The sequence below is a fragment of the Osmerus eperlanus genome, chromosome 20 (assembly GCF_963692335.1).
Source record: "Osmerus eperlanus chromosome 20, fOsmEpe2.1, whole genome shotgun sequence".
In the NCBI taxonomy this organism is placed as follows: domain Eukaryota; kingdom Metazoa; phylum Chordata; class Actinopteri; order Osmeriformes; family Osmeridae; genus Osmerus; species Osmerus eperlanus.
This window is the reverse complement of record NC_085037.1, coordinates 13781514-13799201: the sequence shown is the minus strand read 5'-3', so window position 1 is coordinate 13799201 and position 17688 is coordinate 13781514. Positions and strand designations below refer to the sequence as shown.

Genomic DNA, 17688 nt, shown 5'->3' with positions numbered 1-17688 from the left:
TCTCACCATCTTGGCGATGCCTCTGTCTCCGATGCTGACCCGGACGCTGGTCTGCTGGGAGCGACTCTGAGCGTTAGTCACACAGACGATGTGAGTCTCGTTGGCTGACTGGACGTCACACACAGAGCCAGCGATGGTCACGCGGGTCTCACTGCTGTTAGAGCTGCACACACACACACAAATATACAACATCTTTACATTTTAAGTATACTTTCAGTTGTGTAGGAACTAATGAAACAAACATGATGAAAATGCACTAATCTCTCATTTAATAAATTTAAATTAGATTCTGTGCACTCCATTTGGGTATATATCAGGGTGTAGGTTGGTTTTCAAATGTGGGTGGAACATCTTTTTGGATGTACCTGTAATTTTCTTAAAGTTCAAAATGTGTTATTATGCTGAAACATACACCCCCGGTATAAACCCTTCACCCCGTGGTACAACCAGCAGAAGCAGCATGCATGCATGGTCACCTGAAGCCCGAGCCGGTGATGGTGAGGCTGGTGCCCCCGGCAGTGCCGCCCCTCCGGGGTGACACGGCAGTGATCACCGGAGTCAGCAGGGTTTTGTAGGTGAAGCCATCAGACATGTTCACCGAGCCTGACGGGTTCATCACTGTCACCGTGCAGCCCAGCTCCGCCAGGGTACCTGCGCACACACACACACACACACAATCAGGCACACACACACACACACACAATCAGGCACACACACACACACACACACGACAAACACATTAAGACTAGATGCCTTAGATGCCAGCTACCGTCACGCTAAAGTCATCCGTGACATTATCTTTCATGTGTGAATAGTCTGTCGTCAGAGTCCTGTAATCATGAAAACATTCTGTACGGAACACTTCAAGAGCAGCGTTTCAGCTTAGTAAGACAAGAGATGTTTGGGAAAGGGAAACATCTAGATCATTACGATTGCACACACATTCATCAGATCTACTCTATTGTGTTGACCAAACATGTACAACAGTCCTCCTCTAAACATGTCTACCCACATGCAGCATGATTCGTGATCAAGGTGTCTGGTTTCTGATAGGCTGAGATGTCTGGTTTCTGATAGGCTGAGATGTCTGGTTTCTGATAGGCTGAGATGTCTGGTTTCTGATAGGTTGAAGGCCTTACCGTTGTTGTCTGGGGCGTCACAGTAGAGTCTGGTGGAGGACGACTGGTTTCTGTGGACCTCGCACGCTTGTCCGCAGACATGCACCCGCGAGGTCCGGGGGTCGAAACCGGAGCCCAGGACAGCCAGCACGGCCCTTCCCCCGAAGCTGCCTGCTCAGACACAGGACAGACACATCACACACCTGTACAGCACTCACATCTCTGAGGTTACACTTCATGATGGACCTTGTGCTTCTAACGTCCACTGCAAATGTAAGTTTGACCGGCAGAATACTAATTAGACTTCTTCCTTCGCTATAAGTGATTACTGGGGTAAGATTTAAAAAAAGAAACATCCGTGTTCTGATTGGTCATCTTTTACATCCGTATTTCCACATATGCCCCAGCGGACATTTTGAAAATGTACAGAATCTAACTTGCTCATACATGTGGAAGTCACTGACAAAGACACACACGATCTGTGAAAACACGCGACAGTGTGACCCAGACGTGAGCCGTAGTCAGGAGACAGGCCTGCTGGACTCACCCTGGCTGGGCTGGACTCCAGAGAGCTGCAGCCTGTAGGTGAAGATGGACGTCGACTGGGCGTAACCTTTGACCCCGTGCTGCATCCTGACCGGGTAGGCCCCCCCCGGGTTCTCCCCCGCGGTGCACTGCACCTGGGAGTCGGAGACGACCGACACCACACACGGAACACCGTTCATGCTGACGGCCACCTGCTGGGAGGCGGAGCCAAACCCTGTCCCATTGATGGTGACGACGGTGCCACCGAGACCTGTGGGACAGTGAAGCATGAAGAGGAACAGGACAACATCAGGACAGTGAGGCAGGAGGAGGAACAGGACAACATCAGGACAGTGAGGCAGGAGGAGGAACAGGAGAACATCAGGACAGTGAGGCAGGAGGAGGAACAGGAGAACATCAGGACAGTGAGGCAGGAGGAGGAACAGGAGAACATCAGGACAGTGAGGCAGGAGGAGGAACAGGAGAACATCAGGACAGTGAGGCAGGAGGAGGAACAGGAGAACATCAGGACAGTGAGGCAGGAGGAGGAACAGGAGAACATCAGGACAGTGAGGCAGGAGGAGGAACAGGAGAACATCAGGACAGTGAGGCAGGAGGAGGAACAGGACAACATCAGGACAGTGAGGCAGGAGGAGGAACAGGACAACATCAGGACAGTGAGGCAGGAGGAGGAACAGGAGAACATCAGGACAGTGAGGCAGGAGGAGGAACAGGAGAACATCAGGACAGTGAGGCAGGAGGAGGAACAGGAGAACATCAGGACAGTGAGGCAGGAGGAGGAACAGGAGAACATCAGGACAGTGAGGCAGGAGGAGGAACAGGAGAACATCAGGACAGTGAGGCAGGAGGAGGAACAGGAGAACATCAGGACAGTGAGGCAGGAGGAGGAACAGGAGAACATCAGGACAGTGAGGCAGGAGGAGGAACAGGAGAACATCAGGACAGTGAGGCAGGAGGAGGAACAGGAGAACATCAGGACAGTGAGGCAGGAGGAGGAACAGGAGAACAGGTGAGCAAGGTACCACAGCTGGTGACATAACTGCCCCTGTCAGAGGACATTCCTCACCTGAGGAGGGGCTGACGGAGGTGATGACAGGAGTGTGGGCTGCAGAGTAGGAGTAAGAGAGGGCGGGGTAGGTCTCTGACAGCACCTGCACCAACACTGTCACCTGTCCAGGGCTGTGGGCCGGGGTCAGGCAGAGCACCGTGTCTGGAGTCACCGCCTGGATCCCACACGCCGCCCCGCCCACCCACACCGTGGTGTTGCCGGGCAGGAAGCCGTTCCCACGGAGCAGCAGGGGGGTCCCTCCCAGCGTGCTGCCGGCCGCGGGGCTGAGAGCGGCCAGGGCCAGGCTGGTCAGGTTGGCTGCCCCTGCCGCCAGCCCTCTGCTCCTCACCACCACCCTGAGGGGGTGCACTCCGGCGGGCAGAGCCCTCACCTCCAGGGTGACGGTTGTGTTGAGGACAGCCGTGACGCGCAGCTCCACATCGCCGGCAAATACCACCACGTCGCCCACGTCGCTGCCGAAGCCGGCCCCGGAGACGGTTACCACGGTGAAGTTCCCGGTGACGTTTGACGGGGAGACGCCGGTGACGGAGGGCGTGACGGAGGAGGAGTACAGGAAAGAGCAGTCGGAGGAGCAGGAGCTGGGGATCGTCATGCCAACCAGGATGCGGGCGACCCCGTTGCCGGGCGGCGCCGGGGAGGTGTCGCAGACGATGTGGGTGTAGCTGAGCGACACGACGGAGCAGGGGGCGTTGGCCACGGTGACGAGGCCAGCGGAGAACCCGGAGCCCTGGATCAGCAGCCGCGTGCGCCCGGTCGGGCTGCCCACCGAGGGCTGGACCCCGTCCACCACCGGCAGCACCACGAAGCGCCGGCCGTACTCGCTCCGCACCGCCACCATGGCAGAGCCCAGGTTGTTGACCCGGAGAGACACGGGATGGGCCACGCCCACAGCCAGGCCGCTGTCTGGCGCCAGGCTGCAGCTGACCTCTGATTGGCTGCTGCTGGTCACCACACAGGGGACACCTCCAACTGTCACCTGCAGGAAATATGGGAATGTTTTTAACCCTTTAATACACGTTTGTTTATATTTCATATACAGAGTTTACTATAAATTACAAAAGACCAACTGTCTGAGCAGGAGAGACCAGCTCTCAGGAGGAGCAGGAGAGACCAGCTCTCAGGAAGAGAGCCAGGGAGTTCCCCCAGCAGCTCACCTGGTGGGCGCAGGCCGTGTCGCTGAAGCCTGTGCCCTGGATGCTGATGGGCTGGTGGGCGGAGCCTCTGTCAGGGGAGATGGACAGCACCACTGGAGAGGCACAGGCCAACAGGCTGAAGGAGGTCCAGTTGGACTCCTTCTGTGGCTGGCTGCAGTACGCTGGCTGCAGGGCCACACAACTGGCTCCCAGCTTGTTGGTTTTGTTGGAAACTATGACTGAAGGAGACAGTTACTGTGACAACCTGTTTGTGGAGTTGGAGCCTACCTAGAACATTTCTAATACAATTACAAGTAAGACAGAACGCCGTGCCCCTCTCTCCCCCCCACACACACACACCCTGCCCCCTCTCTCCCCCCCACACACACACACACACACACCCTGCCCCCTCTCTCCCCCCCACACACACACACCCTGCCCCCTCTCTCCCCCCCACACACACACACCCTGCCCCCTCTCTCCCCCCCACACACACACACCCTGCCCCCTCTCTCCCCCCCACACACACACACCCTGCCCCCTCTCTCCCCCCCACACACACACACCCTGCCCCCTCTCTCCCCCCCCCACACACACACACACACACCCTGCCCCCTCTCTCCCACACACACACACACACACCCTGCCCCCTCTCTCCCACACACACACACCCTGCCCCCTCTCTCCCACACACACACACACACCCTGCCCCCTCTCTCCCACACACACACACCCTGCCCCCTCTCTCCCACACACACACACACACCCTGCCCCCTCTCTCCCCCCCACACACACACTGCCCCCTCCCCCCCCACACACACACCCTGCCCCCTCTCTCCCACACACACACACACACACACACACACCCTGCCCCCTCTCTCCCACACACACACACACACACACACCCTGCCCCCTCTCTCCCACACACACACACACACCCTGCCCCCTCTCTCCCCCCCACACACACACACACACTGCCCCCTCCCCCCCCACACACACACCCTGCCCCCTCTCTCCCACACACACACACACACACACACACACCCTGCCCCCTCTCTCCCACACACACACACACACACACACCCTGCCCCCTCTCTCCACACACACACACACACACACACACACACACACACACACACACACACACACACACCCTGCCCCCTCTCTCCCACACACACACACACACCCTGCCCCCTCTCTCCCCCCCACACACACACACACACTGCCCCCTCCCCCCCCACACACACACCCTGCCCCCTCTCTCCCACACACACACACACACACACACACACACACACACACCCTGCCCCCTCTCTCCCACACACACACACACACACACACACACACACACACACACACACACACACACACACACACACACACACCCTGCCACCTCTCTCCCACACACACACACACACACACACAGCTACCTGGGATGTGCCTGGCCTGTATTCCTCCCACACTGACAGACAGCCTGCTGGTACTGTCCTCCAGGGCTCTGACTCTCACCACCCCCTGCAGGAACCTGCTCTGGGCCTCGTCGATGAGGCCGCTGCTGTAGTAGTACATGCCAGGAACAGTGAAGCGATAACTGAAGACACCTGAGGACAGAGTGAGACGAGGGACATGTCACATAGTAAGGCTGCATTCCACAGGGTTTACATGCGAGTGCATGTAAAATGTCCCTGTCTATCACATGACACCAGAGGAACTAGTTATGTAGCTTTCGAGTGCCGTGTTGCAACGATATGCAACATGATATGTGCGCTCTGGACAGGGCGGGAGGACCTGGTCTGACACATAGTGACATGTGTCTTTGTCTGGTGTGCAGGAGGGGAAGCCCCTACCTCTGGAGGTCTTGGTGTCCCCGTTGACGAAGGAGGCCCCGTCAGGGAGGGTGCTGCTGGGGCTGGCCACGCTAAACACCCTGAAGCCAACGTTCTGGAGGAAGGCTGGGGCCTCCCAGCGCCACACCACCGTGTCGCCAACTGTGGCAGTCACCGCAGCAGGACTCCAGGCATAGCCCAGACCCCAGTCTGAAAGAGACAGGGGAACATGGACAGACAGACAGACAGACAGACAGGCAGGCAGGCAGGCAGGCAGGCAGGCAGGCAGGCAGGCAGACACATGAACAGAGAAAAACAGACAGACAGACAAACAGACAGACACACAAACACATGGAGTCAGTGGGTGGAAATCATTGGAATACCTTCCTTTACAGCAGGCCGGGGGAACGTCAAAGAAAAAAGCCCATAAATACAGAAGTGTTTCTTGCTGATCTCAGAGGCTCAGACATCTTAAACACAGCACTGTCACGCGTGTGACAGCTCACCTGCTCACCCAGAGCGCGTCAGAGTAACCACACTGTTCCCTGCTTTACCTGGCAGGGTACTCCAGTTTGACATGTGAACAATGAGAGCTGTTAGCCTACCAGGGTGGGAGCCCTGGTTGGTCACGGTGTGGGTCGCTTCCCTCGTCTCCATGACACACTCCAGCACGCTCTCCGAGGCGACTCTTACATCACACCCAACATCCCCTGTGGACAGAGGACGCCATGTTACACCACAATAACACTTATTTGAAGGATTCCCTTATGCATTATGTGTTGACTATATCAGTACTGAGCAGAACAGTACCTTCGTAACTACTGATCAGATGTGTTAGTCAGAACCCTTTTTATATATATATATATATGTTTTGGCATTCTTCATGTTTTAATAGATAAAAGTGAAGAGTGACAGGAAAGGTAGGGAAAGAGAGAGAGAGAAAGAAAGACACGCAGTGGGATTCTAACGGCGGTGGCTCCGGTAAGGCCTCAGCCTGCATGGTACACGCCCGCCCTGATCCTTCTCTTACCCACGAAGACGCGGTGGTCTGAGACGTTGGAGGTGAAGCCCGAGCCAGAGATGGTCAGCCTGGTGGCTCCAAACAGAGAGCCCACCCTGGGGGACACGCTGGTCACCTCCAGGAGATACTCCACGCTGACGTTCACACCAGCGCTGGACGACACAGAACATGTCTTCACACACAGCTGAACAGCGTTAGGGTTAACCTCTTTTTAATGCTTTAGCGGACAATTTGGAATCCCAATCCGGATTCAAACCCTGTGTCCTGCAGTAGGGCCTCAGCCTGCATGCTACACAGACTTAGCCGGTGAGCTACATGGGCATTCCTTAAGTTTGTATCTCCAGGTTAAAAGATGAAATGTATTTGACCGTGTAACTCTCATTAGGGAGACACGTGCTGATCTGGAGGTTGCACCTGGTTTTGGGGTAGCCGTAGTTCCCCACTCGCACGTCCACATGATGGCGAGCAGGCGGGAGGTCGGGGAGGAGGCAAGTGATGTTGCTGGACGTCCACTGCAGAAGGACACACACTTCCTGACCCACAAATACTGCACTGCCATTGGTCAGGCTGCCGAAGTTGCTGCCCAGGATAGTGAGAACTCTGCGTCCTTAACGACAAACAGGAAGAGGGTTTCAACACGTCAGCTCACTCAATCACAATCTGGTTTGCATGACAACAGGGAATGATGCTACAGACGTTAGTCTAACTGTTTGTGTGTGCTGTGGTACTTGACTGTCATGGCAACAGCAAGAGAACCGGCACGTCCACATTGTGTCACATGAACATGTGAGAGAACAAACAGAACAAAGGCAATGATCCGTACCAGATAGAAACCTATAATTTCCCTGGTTAGTTTTCAAAACGAAATTACCTTTAAAAGTCCTATAATCTTTAATGTCTTTATTCTTTGACAATGGCAAACTAACTGACATGACAGAGGAAACGTTTGTGCTGCACATTTTTAAAACATACTTAGTTAATCTCCTTTGGCATTTGTTCATAAAATATAATTACAAATGCCAGCAAGAAGTTTAGATAGCTATTTCTGTATGTAGAAAAAGAAAGGTCACTGTTTCATGCTTTATGGACGCAAGAATCAAAACAATTAAGGATTGTTTGAGAGTCATAATATTGACAAAATAAAGCACATTTTCCAAATAACCAAGAGAGAAGATCACAGCTGTTTAGAGGACTGAAGCAGAAAAAGCCAGCTCACCGATCACTGCTGTGGAGAGAGGACTGAGGCCAGTGATGAGAGGAGTGAGGCCTTCATCGTAGGTGAACATGGTATCTGCCGTTGCACTCATGTTACCAGTCCACACCGCGACCGAGCCCGGCCCTGCAGGGCCCTGCAGCACAAACACCAACACTTACATCTAAACACTTTGTGATGCGGCTCGTAAATACACACTGTTCCTTGACTCCTAGACATCCAAAACTGTGTTAGTAAGTTGGGATGAAAAAGTCTGCTAACTAAAAAACGATAACAAAAATTCAAACAGACAGACAGAAAAAAATATATAATATTCCATATCCATAATGAGATGAATGTGTATTTCATGAATGAAGACAGGAGCAGTGTGTTTGACTCACTGCAGATGTTCTGCATGTCAGCTCACTGGCGCTGGCAGAGACCAGATCACAACTGGCGTTGCCGACCGTCACCGTGGTGTCGAGGCCGAACCCAAACCCTCTAACCGTGAGGAGGGTTCCTCCTGCACGGAGGGAACACACATGGTGGAAACAAGGAGGGTGTCTGTGTTTTAGTAATATATTCTTTTGGACTTTTTTCATCTTTTATTATTGATAGAACAGTTAGAGAGAAAGGGGAAGGCAGGGAGAGGGAGGGAGGGAGGGAGGGAGGGAGGGAGGGAGAGAGAGAGAGAGAGAGAGAGAGAGAGAGAGAGAGAGAGAGAGAGAGAGAGAGAGAGAGAGAGAGAGAGAGAGGGAGGGAGGGAGGGAGGGAGGGAGGGAGGGAGGGAGGGAGGGAGGGAGGGAGAGAGAGAGAGAGAGAGAGAGAGAGGGAGGCAGGGAGGGAGGGAGGTAGGGAGAGCGAGAGAGCGAGAGAGCGAGAGAGCGAGAGAGAGAGAGAGAGAGAGAGAGAGAGAGAGAGAGAGAGAGAGAGAGAGAGAGAGGGAGGGAGGGAGGGAGGGAGGGAGGTGTTCAGAAAATTGCCTCAGTCGGATTCGAACGGGCTCTTACCCAGAGAGCTAGCGGGGGGGGGGGGGGGGGGGTGTTCAGACTGGAGGAGACAGGAAGGGAAAGTGTGCGTGACTTCCTGTGGGAGCTTGTTTACCTGCCGTGCTGCCAGAGAGAGGGCTGAAGGAGGACACCACGAGCAGGTAGGTGAAGTTGAGCTGGTTGTCGTCTTGGTAACGGGCTTCACCCAGAGATGGGAAGGTGACAGAGACAGGGTAGGTACCTGCCCTGGCCACGCCCACTCTGCACACCTGTGCGCTGACTGAAACCACATTAGAAAAGAAAAAAAAACATATTTTAAGGCATTCAAAGGAAATTCACTGCAGTTTCTATTCTGTTTCTGTGATACTTGACCTCAAATAATTTTCATTATTCAATAACCTTAAACCACATTACCATCATGTTCCTTACCTGTAACTTGTTCAACATTGCATCTTTCACTTCCCACCCAAACAGTGGCATTTTCAGAGCTGAAGCCGATCCCTGTGATGGTCAGCAGGGTGCCCAGACCGTCTGATCCTGAAACAAATACATCCACCGTTTAGCTCCTCGGCTAACAGCGTTTAGCTCCTCAGCTCAGTAAAACAACTGCAGAGGAGCTACGTTCCCTAGAGCTGTTTCAAAAGCACCTTGAGATGGACTGATTCCAGTGATGACTGGGGTCTGGGCCTCCGTCCAGGTGTAACTGCAGTCACCAGAACACTTTGATGGGATGCCGTTGATCTGAACCTCCACCTGAAAAGATTTTTAAAAAAAAATCAAAGATCCAAGTATAAAACGGTCAACCTAGGTAGAGATTCAATAAAATGCAAAATACTAAATACAAACATACATATGCAAACCTCTGGGACTAAATCCACCAGCTAGACATGCATGGGCCAACAAGGGTTACAGTGAGAACAACACCACAGACACCATGTGATCTATATTGTGCATTCATCACTCACCTCAACAGACATTAATGGGTCATGTTGTTAGTTATTAATTTGCATCCAGCAGGCCTAGGTAAATCAGGCTTACAGGTTTATTCAAAGTTCAAATCAGCTGTTTAATGTGGATGGTGACACGAACTGACCTGTGGTTTGGTTTCCCACACACGCAGAAAGTCTCCACTGATGCTTTGCTTGAACAGACCTCCATTGCGGTTCTTGTTAACCCATATTATTGGATTGGACCCGGTAACAGACAGGGAGTTGATCTGTAATTGGGCAGTCAGGGCTAGATGTTAAACTTGAAACAACAGTGACATTCTCAGCCTCAGTTTACTGATCAAGCAGAGGGTGCGATTTGATGACGGTCTTCATTATCAGCAGAAAGGCAGATTTTGGAAGGGAAGAAAATTATAATAACAACTTAAAACTAGAAAGGTAAATCTAGGGTGGTGAGATCCTAACACTAACCCTAATTCTAACACTAACTCTAACTCTAACTCTTCTGTAACTGTGCAGATCTCAGATGAGGGTGACTTGGTGCAGGTGTCCCACCTGAAGAAGGGGTTGCTGTCCAGGGTTGGTGAGCCAGTTGACCCTCCATTTTCGGAGCTTGCAGTCTCCAAGGCCTGTCACCGAGACCTTGCCCATGCCTGGGACCCCCTGCAGAGCGTACTGCAGGTCCTCCGCGCTCACGTTCACAGCCAGCCCTGCGGAGCACACACTCACCATCTACACAGCGTTCCACAGGAGAACCAAACGACGGATGAGAGGACGAGCCCAATCGTGCAGTTTTACCTTCGACCCGACTCCCGTAGATCTCCACGTCAAAGGTCCCAGATAGAGGAGGGGTGGCCTTCTTCACGAGGCTGACGGTGGCGGTGGCTGTGTCCTCCGTGTACTGAGACAGGTCATATGAGCTGTCGGTCATCTGAGGAAGGCAGAACAAACTGTTAGACAGACGCCTGCTACACAAGAGGGCAATTGTCTTCCACAGGGTTTAAAAGCCTTCACGATCATGTAGAAGCAGTGATCTGTCTTGATACCCAACATCAAACTTAGAGAAGGTTGGAGGACTGGTAGAGGCAGAGCTGGGACATTTCTCCAGGGGTTTAAATTAACACTTTGAAATATACTGTGTGGTGATCTTCCTTCACCTGGCTTCCCAGTGTGTCACAGCAACCAGTCCATCACAGCACAGGTACATGCCGATAGATCTATGCCTCTCTCTGACGCTCCATATACCTCTTTGAATGGTTTTGAAACAGGAATGTGTTGATGAATTGTGTTCACTCACTTGTAAGAAACCGATCTGGAACAGTGGGAAGTCGAAGGCGCAGTCCAGGGGTGTGGCTGTGATCTCGTAGCTGACCACAGAGGGTTCTGGGAACTTGCGGATCACGGAGATGTCCTCAAAGAAGCGTCCCGTGCGTCCGAGGGCTGCAGGTCTTCTCTTCCAGACCAGCTCTGAGGGGGAAAACAGGAGCCGTCAGTCTCTGGGTCCGCTGGCTGCTTCTAAAGGCCAGTTCACACTGCCCCAACAACCTCCAAAAGACACGGTGTTTGGGCAATGTGAACTGGCCTGCATGTGTAACATGCATTCAATTTCTGCTGTAGTAAAAATCCCCCAAATTGTGGCTTTTCTTTATTTATAAAACACAATAATATAGACAGATAAATGAGATGATGATCAGATAAATCGGTGTACCATTTTCATTAATTATGGTGGCCCTTCTTCCGAGGGAAATAGCGTCCACGTAGAAATCCTCGCCAGATGTTGTTTTGTACAAATAGAGGTGCAGAAGATTGTAGGCTCCTCCAACAAAGCTTGTCTGTACAGCAGAAAACAGATCTACACATTTGTAACTCCATCTGTAGAGAAACAGACAGACAACTGTCAGTTAGTAATCAGTGGAAGTCCATAAAGTATATCGTACTATATATATATATTTATTTTTACTTTATAGTTACTTACTCTTGGCCTTGGTTGAAAGTAACTGCCATTTTCGTCATCTCTACTAAAATTTTCCCCTGAGGGTTGCGGTAAGACAACTTGATTCCAATATGATTTTTTAATTGTCCTTTGTACGCAAAGCATAGCTGTGAAACAAAATGAGAGACACCTTATTTATTATTCATGAATTTCTTGAAACCTTCAGCATCAGTGATTAAATGTTGGTTGAGTCCTCACAATTTGAAACAGCTGCAGAGGGATAGGCCCATAGGTGCCCTTGGACTGCATGGGGAAGTCGTCCATGAACAGGATCTCAGGGTTCTTCAGAGACCAGAGACCGCAGAAGGCCTCAGCGGTGTTAACTGGAGTTCCTCTCTCATCTCCATTGTACTGCGGGGTTTTAACAGTCAGAAAAAGGTCTGAAAAACTGTGATCTGTGATAATTGTTCAATTCACATTTGTATATAATTAAGTCAAATGCAGATGGAAAAAGTCAAATTCACCAACTAAATTAATTCACCTGAAATTGTATTTATTGTAAACATCTCTTACCAAACTGATGAATCCCTTCACCCAGTCTATCCAACTAACCTGAGAGCGATCCCCTTCGAAGTCTCTGAAGTATTTCAGCTCGTTGTTCTCCGTGGTCAGAATCTCACCGGGGCACTCAGAGCTCACCAAGACATTCAGCGCTTCCTGGACCTGTTCAAACAACATAGTACAGTAGAAAACATGTGAATAAAGTACAAACATTACAATGTACAAATCCCTTAATCACTTGAGGAAAAGGCCATGGTGTTTCCCCTGTGTGTTGTGAGGGCAGACCTTGCTGGCGGAGGCGTTGTAGGGGATGGGCCGGGATGGGACGCCGCCCCAGAGCAGGGTGAAGGTCTGCATGCTGCCTCTGCCCCTGGTCACCTCCCTGACCGTCACATTCACGTCACTTCCCATCACTTCGTAGCGCAGCAGTTCAAAGTCACCTGAACACGTTCAGAAATTACTACCAGCATTTTTTTTTTTCGCAAACTGAAAGTTTTAACTAAAAAGAAAGTATCATCCACTTTTAAGACGTGTTTGTCTTACCCCTGTCTGAGTTGAAGGTGACTGTGAAGTCCGAGCCATAAGTGTTGGACAGGGGAGTCACCGTGACCGTGTCAGGTTGGAGGGTCCAGAGAGCGTTCAAAGCCAGCTCTATCACGACCGCAGAGGCACTCACAGAGATCGGCCCTGACACAAACACACACACACAGAGGTCAGACAAACAGACAACTCTGAAACTATGTACGTAAAGCCTGAACTTCTTTAGGAGCACAGGTGCCAGACGTCTAGACAGGTGCCAGAGAGACAGTTGCCAGACAGACAGACGGACAGAAGCAGAAGAGAGATGTAATGCTGAGGTGTTCTCACAGGTCTTGTGGGCTCCGTAAGCCAGACTGTAGAACGTGTTTCCACAGAGGTTCCACTCGACACAGCTGCTGTTGAGGGTCACTCTCTGGACCTCTCTGACGGGCACAGCGTTGGTGGACCAGTTCTTCAAGTTCACCATCTGAACAACCGACATGAAAGAACACATTGCTGAGATGGAACGACAGTGAGTGTGTTGAAATGGAAATACAAAGATAAGATGCTGTGCAACAAGCATCTTATCTTGTAATATAAGAAGATTAAAATCACAATTCACAATCAAGTTCAAAAATAATTTCAGCAATGGTTCAAGCCGTCAATCAGCCAGTCACGCCTGTCAGCCAGTCAGCCAGCCAGTCAGTCAGTCAGTCAGGTAGTCTACCTGCTTCTCAGCATACACGTCATATTGTGCTATGATGGTCTGCAACTCGCTGACTGCATCATCAGTCTGGTCCGCTGTGAAGGAAGCTTTTCCCTGGAAGAAACCCACATCGATGAAGTTCCCGTAAGTCCACTCCTGTGTCAGCATTTCAATGTAGTACCTGCGGACAGATGAGGTTATCAGGGAGATCAGGTATACAAAATATCCAACAATGAACAACTGGCATCTTTTTCTGGAGGGCAAGAAGGGATTGACTTACGCTTTCCCCTTCTCCAGGGCCAAGAGATCAGACTTCTGCGTGCCGTCGTTTGAGTAGGTGGGACTGTAACGATTGTTGTACGCAATCTTGACCTGAGAATGAAGTCATGAAGTGAAATCACCAGTCTGACATGTGAAGCAGGGACAGTTGGACTGCTGTGTCTGTCGTACCTTATCTTTGGGGTCCCCGGTCAGACTGAAGTAGAGCTCACAGCGGTCGTCTCCCCTGATGTAGAAGGTGTAGTCATTGGTGTCTGTCGGCACGAAGAACCCTCTGAGTCTCTCCACAAAGTACTCCAGCTCCTGCGGCAGGACGTGGGGCATGGAGTCTGCCCATCCCTGCCAGTACCCTGTCATGTTCCCATCGTAGGCCAACACATCCGCCAAGGTATTAGGTTTGCTGTTATTCCATACCTCGAACTTCAAACCTCTGCTACCTGGAGAATAAAAAATGCAACCAAGCCAGTCGTTTCAGTATTCTGATGAGAAATGATGAGAAATTTCTCATGAAATGATGAGAAAGGGAAATCCCATACTGAAGAAAATTGCCATTCTTACAACTTAAAATCTGAAATATATCCACATTCAGATTGGCTGTTGGTGAATGTGTAGACAGTATCATTGGATTCTTTTGTGATGAATCTTAACAGTCTAAATTTAGAGTTACGGGACTCGAGTTACAGGATTCGAGTTACAGGATTCGTTCACAATCTCCTTTAGTGTTGACATTCCTTTTGTTTTCACAATCAGTTGTCACGCATACTTCTGCTGACAGACACATAACCACAGCCCCACACAGTCCTGTAACTGTAGATAGTTGGTGTTGAATCGACCAGATAAAAGGTTTTATGACATAATGTTTAATGTTCAGCCTGTTGGAGGTTTGTTATAACAACATCAAATGCCTATAATGTGTCTTTCAACAGCACCGATAAAGCCATACCAATACAAAACAATGAAACTAAACAGGACTAACACGTTTGTGTTTACAGGAAGTCTGACGGCGAGGCTTGAAATCTTTCTCACCAGGGAAGACGGTGCTGTTGCTCTGGGACTGGGCTGGAGTTCTGCAGGTGATTCTTTCATCAGACACACTCTGGATATCACAAGGCCTGCCTTTATTTCATAACACAAATAAACCGATTACACATTAAAGTGACCTCATTACATCATGATTACAAAACAGTCATTATCACTTTTCTTCACAAACATGGTGCAACACTATGTATGTAATGATGTACGTTCATTGTGTTGTTATTTACTATACATTCCTGATGATTCATATTTGTTTGAGGCTTTGCAGCTCAATGCCCATTGAATTATATTCGTCCACAGGACCTAACCCTCACCCAGATTGACTGAACTCCACAAGTGTAGAGCTACTTGGCCTCTATATTATTACACAATCTCATTAGATCAATCCGGTGCTGCTATTACAGTAACAGGCAGTTACCTCCTATCAGGACGGAGGCTGCTTGATCAGTTTGGTCGAAGAATCGTCCACTGACGGTGACTAGAGTTCCTCCCAGCAAGCTGCCCTTGGAGGGGAAGACCCCTGTCACCTCTGGAAAACAAACAGTTCAAACTTTACATCTGAATATTCGATTGTTATGAAATAAGATTGCAAGCTCGGCTTGTTTCCTACCTGCATAGGTTTGAAACATGGAAAGCTTGTTCGAAGCTGAAACCGTGTAGAGTGCTTTAGGTGGTAAACTCCTGAAAGAGTACAATACTGTCAGAACGAGGAGTCTTCATGATGAGCTCCTCTACATATACAGGAAGATGAGCTCCTCTATGTATACAGGAAGGTCCCTGTACTTACTTACCTCCCATAGTCACTGTCCAGAATGTAACTCAGATTATGATGCCCTGAAAAAAGTTAGCATTACATTCAATTTGGATGACTGAATCATAATTATTAGTTATTTACAAACTGTACATAATAAAACTACTCATACCAACGTAGGTTCCTGTAACTTTGCAGCTCATGTATCCATTTTGACTCGTCTCAGAGTCCAGAGTCAGGCCATATCTAGAGACAACAATATAGAGAAATAATTTATCATTTTACAAAGGATATCAATTAAGAATCACACCCCATTATCCTACTGTACTTTCTGAATTTACTATTTGTTCATCGCTTTGGATAGAAACATCTGCTAAATGTAAATGATGAACAATCCAGTTCTACTCACAGTGTGTCTGAGTTGGGCATCAGAAGGTCACAAGGCATTCCACCCATGTAAGCTCTGCAACGCATCATCAAGTTACAGAAACATGATACAATTAAGTTTTATTTTTCACAGTAATGGACCAATTCGGCAATATACTTCATTTAAACATGTTTTAATGGGTGAATTTGACCCCCCCCAAAATATAAATAAAAAAATCAAATATAGATTCCTATCCAGTTCATCTCCTGTCCAAACTAGACGTTAGTTACCTCAGGAATCTGACATCCAGGCCGTTAGAGCTCACAGCTGTGTTGCTTCCATACACATCACTGTAAATCCTTCCTTTCACCGTAACAACGGTTCCTATGGTTACATTACCGTTTCACACAAGATGAGGAAGATCCCAAAAATGACAAACAAATCATAGTATAACATGGCCACAGGGAAATGTATGTAAATAATAACAGGTTACAATAGACAGTACAGTTGTCAAAGGGAAAAACTGGATGTGAAATGAAACGGTACCTGGAATGCCGGTGACTGGGGTCACCTTGTCGATCGTAGGGGTACGATACCACCGGGTCTGTCAATGGCAGGTTAAGTTATAAAATATGACAATCGTATTTAGATTGTTAGGCTATATATAAAGAGGTCAATATGGACTATTATCCAATGTATACCTTAATTTACAAGATGAACCAGTATAGTGACTTTTTTCTGAAGATAAATGATTTAACTTGCATATAAGCTGCAGCGGGGATGTTTGGCGTAGCCCCAACATATCTGGCTGTCTGGTATAGGAACCCCGTCCACGCTGACGTGCACCACATACTGGTCAACTGGCATAGGTCTGGGACAGCGTCCGGATCAAAGATCAGGATACATAGGACATTTCCCAGTGCACACAGCTAATTTTTCTTTGTTAATTTAACACTAGAAGTGTTTATTCTATCTCATGAGAGTGAACTCAAAGTAAAATAAACACTCATGGTGTCAACTGGAAATTTGCTAAATTAACAATAACTGAACAGATAACAATAACAGAAGTACCTTGTGTAGCACATTATTTGATTGCCATGGGTTGAGTCTCTTTCCACATCACAGGGGATAGATTGGGTGTCCGACACTAGTGTCACATGGTTGCCAAAGTCGTCATTTGCTGCATTGAGTTGGAACTGGTTTTCCTGGGCAAAACCTAAAGATAATATATTTATTATAGTATTTATAATATGGAACAAAGTGTTGGACACATTTGATAGTATTTTTTGTTAAGATTTACTCTAACTGTCCTGTGACAACAGATGTATACGAGATAATATGAAATCCATTAGTATTGAAATAATGTAGTTATTAGTAGGTCTATAACGTATTTGCATTTTTAAGATCAAAGCTTGGCTTAATTAGGAACTAACTATAATAGAATAATTATTGTGGTTTGTTACATTTAGAGTTTAATTAAATTAGCCTATACTCAGGCTAATTTCAATACTTCAAGTACACTCTTGAAAACGGACCTATTGTTCGTACACAATTTTTCTATTTTGAATTAGTCTTGGCCAAATATTTGAAGAGCGCAAAAAATTTTTACCTTCTCCCTCAATTGTAAGCCTCGTTGCTCCGTTCAGGCTTCCTACTCTTGGCGTCACTCCAGTAATTCTTTGAGCGTCTGCGCATC

At 49.1% G+C, this 17688-nt stretch overlaps 1 protein-coding gene and 1 long non-coding RNA gene across 3 annotated transcripts in view; one reads left to right on the top strand and one right to left on the bottom strand.

Moving 5' to 3' along the window:
* The window catches only part of pkhd1l1.1 (PKHD1 like 1, tandem duplicate 1), a 34146-nt gene that overhangs the window by 16037 nt on the left and 421 nt on the right, over positions 1-17688 (bottom strand). The window contains exons 3-43 of the mRNA XM_062486698.1: positions 17602-17679; positions 17064-17208; positions 16755-16863; positions 16539-16596; positions 16283-16376; positions 16035-16088; positions 15798-15871; positions 15666-15708; positions 15485-15555; positions 15293-15403; positions 14866-14955; positions 14011-14276; positions 13841-13932; positions 13582-13741; positions 13203-13341; positions 12879-13022; positions 12621-12775; positions 12387-12497; positions 12033-12185; positions 11817-11941; positions 11550-11713; positions 11139-11308; positions 10640-10772; positions 10397-10551; positions 9988-10110; positions 9542-9647; positions 9324-9431; positions 9010-9174; positions 8307-8428; positions 7930-8062; positions 7128-7320; positions 6723-6865; positions 6298-6402; positions 5714-5902; positions 5297-5467; positions 3888-4105; positions 2731-3709; positions 1666-1914; positions 1140-1289; positions 477-651; positions 7-163 (exon numbers count right to left, since the gene is read on the bottom strand). Of these exons, the coding sequence (XP_062342682.1) occupies positions 7-163; positions 477-651; positions 1140-1289; positions 1666-1914; positions 2731-3709; positions 3888-4105; positions 5297-5467; positions 5714-5902; positions 6298-6402; positions 6723-6865; positions 7128-7320; positions 7930-8062; positions 8307-8428; positions 9010-9174; positions 9324-9431; positions 9542-9647; positions 9988-10110; positions 10397-10551; positions 10640-10772; positions 11139-11308; positions 11550-11713; positions 11817-11941; positions 12033-12185; positions 12387-12497; positions 12621-12775; positions 12879-13022; positions 13203-13341; positions 13582-13741; positions 13841-13932; positions 14011-14276; positions 14866-14955; positions 15293-15403; positions 15485-15555; positions 15666-15708; positions 15798-15871; positions 16035-16088; positions 16283-16376; positions 16539-16596; positions 16755-16863; positions 17064-17208; positions 17602-17679 (6380 nt within the window). The remainder of the gene's footprint in view (positions 1-6; positions 164-476; positions 652-1139; positions 1290-1665; positions 1915-2730; positions 3710-3887; positions 4106-5296; positions 5468-5713; positions 5903-6297; positions 6403-6722; positions 6866-7127; positions 7321-7929; positions 8063-8306; positions 8429-9009; positions 9175-9323; positions 9432-9541; positions 9648-9987; positions 10111-10396; positions 10552-10639; positions 10773-11138; positions 11309-11549; positions 11714-11816; positions 11942-12032; positions 12186-12386; positions 12498-12620; positions 12776-12878; positions 13023-13202; positions 13342-13581; positions 13742-13840; positions 13933-14010; positions 14277-14865; positions 14956-15292; positions 15404-15484; positions 15556-15665; positions 15709-15797; positions 15872-16034; positions 16089-16282; positions 16377-16538; positions 16597-16754; positions 16864-17063; positions 17209-17601; positions 17680-17688) is intronic.
* Positions 10988-15197, top strand: LOC134040676 (uncharacterized). Of its 2 annotated transcripts, none has more exons than XR_009932903.1 (3): positions 10988-11042; positions 14832-14912; positions 15175-15197. It is a non-coding gene; the product is annotated as an uncharacterized LOC134040676 (long non-coding RNA). The 2 variants fall into 2 exon arrangements; XR_009932902.1 differs by lacking the exon at positions 10988-11042 and adding an exon at positions 13641-14227.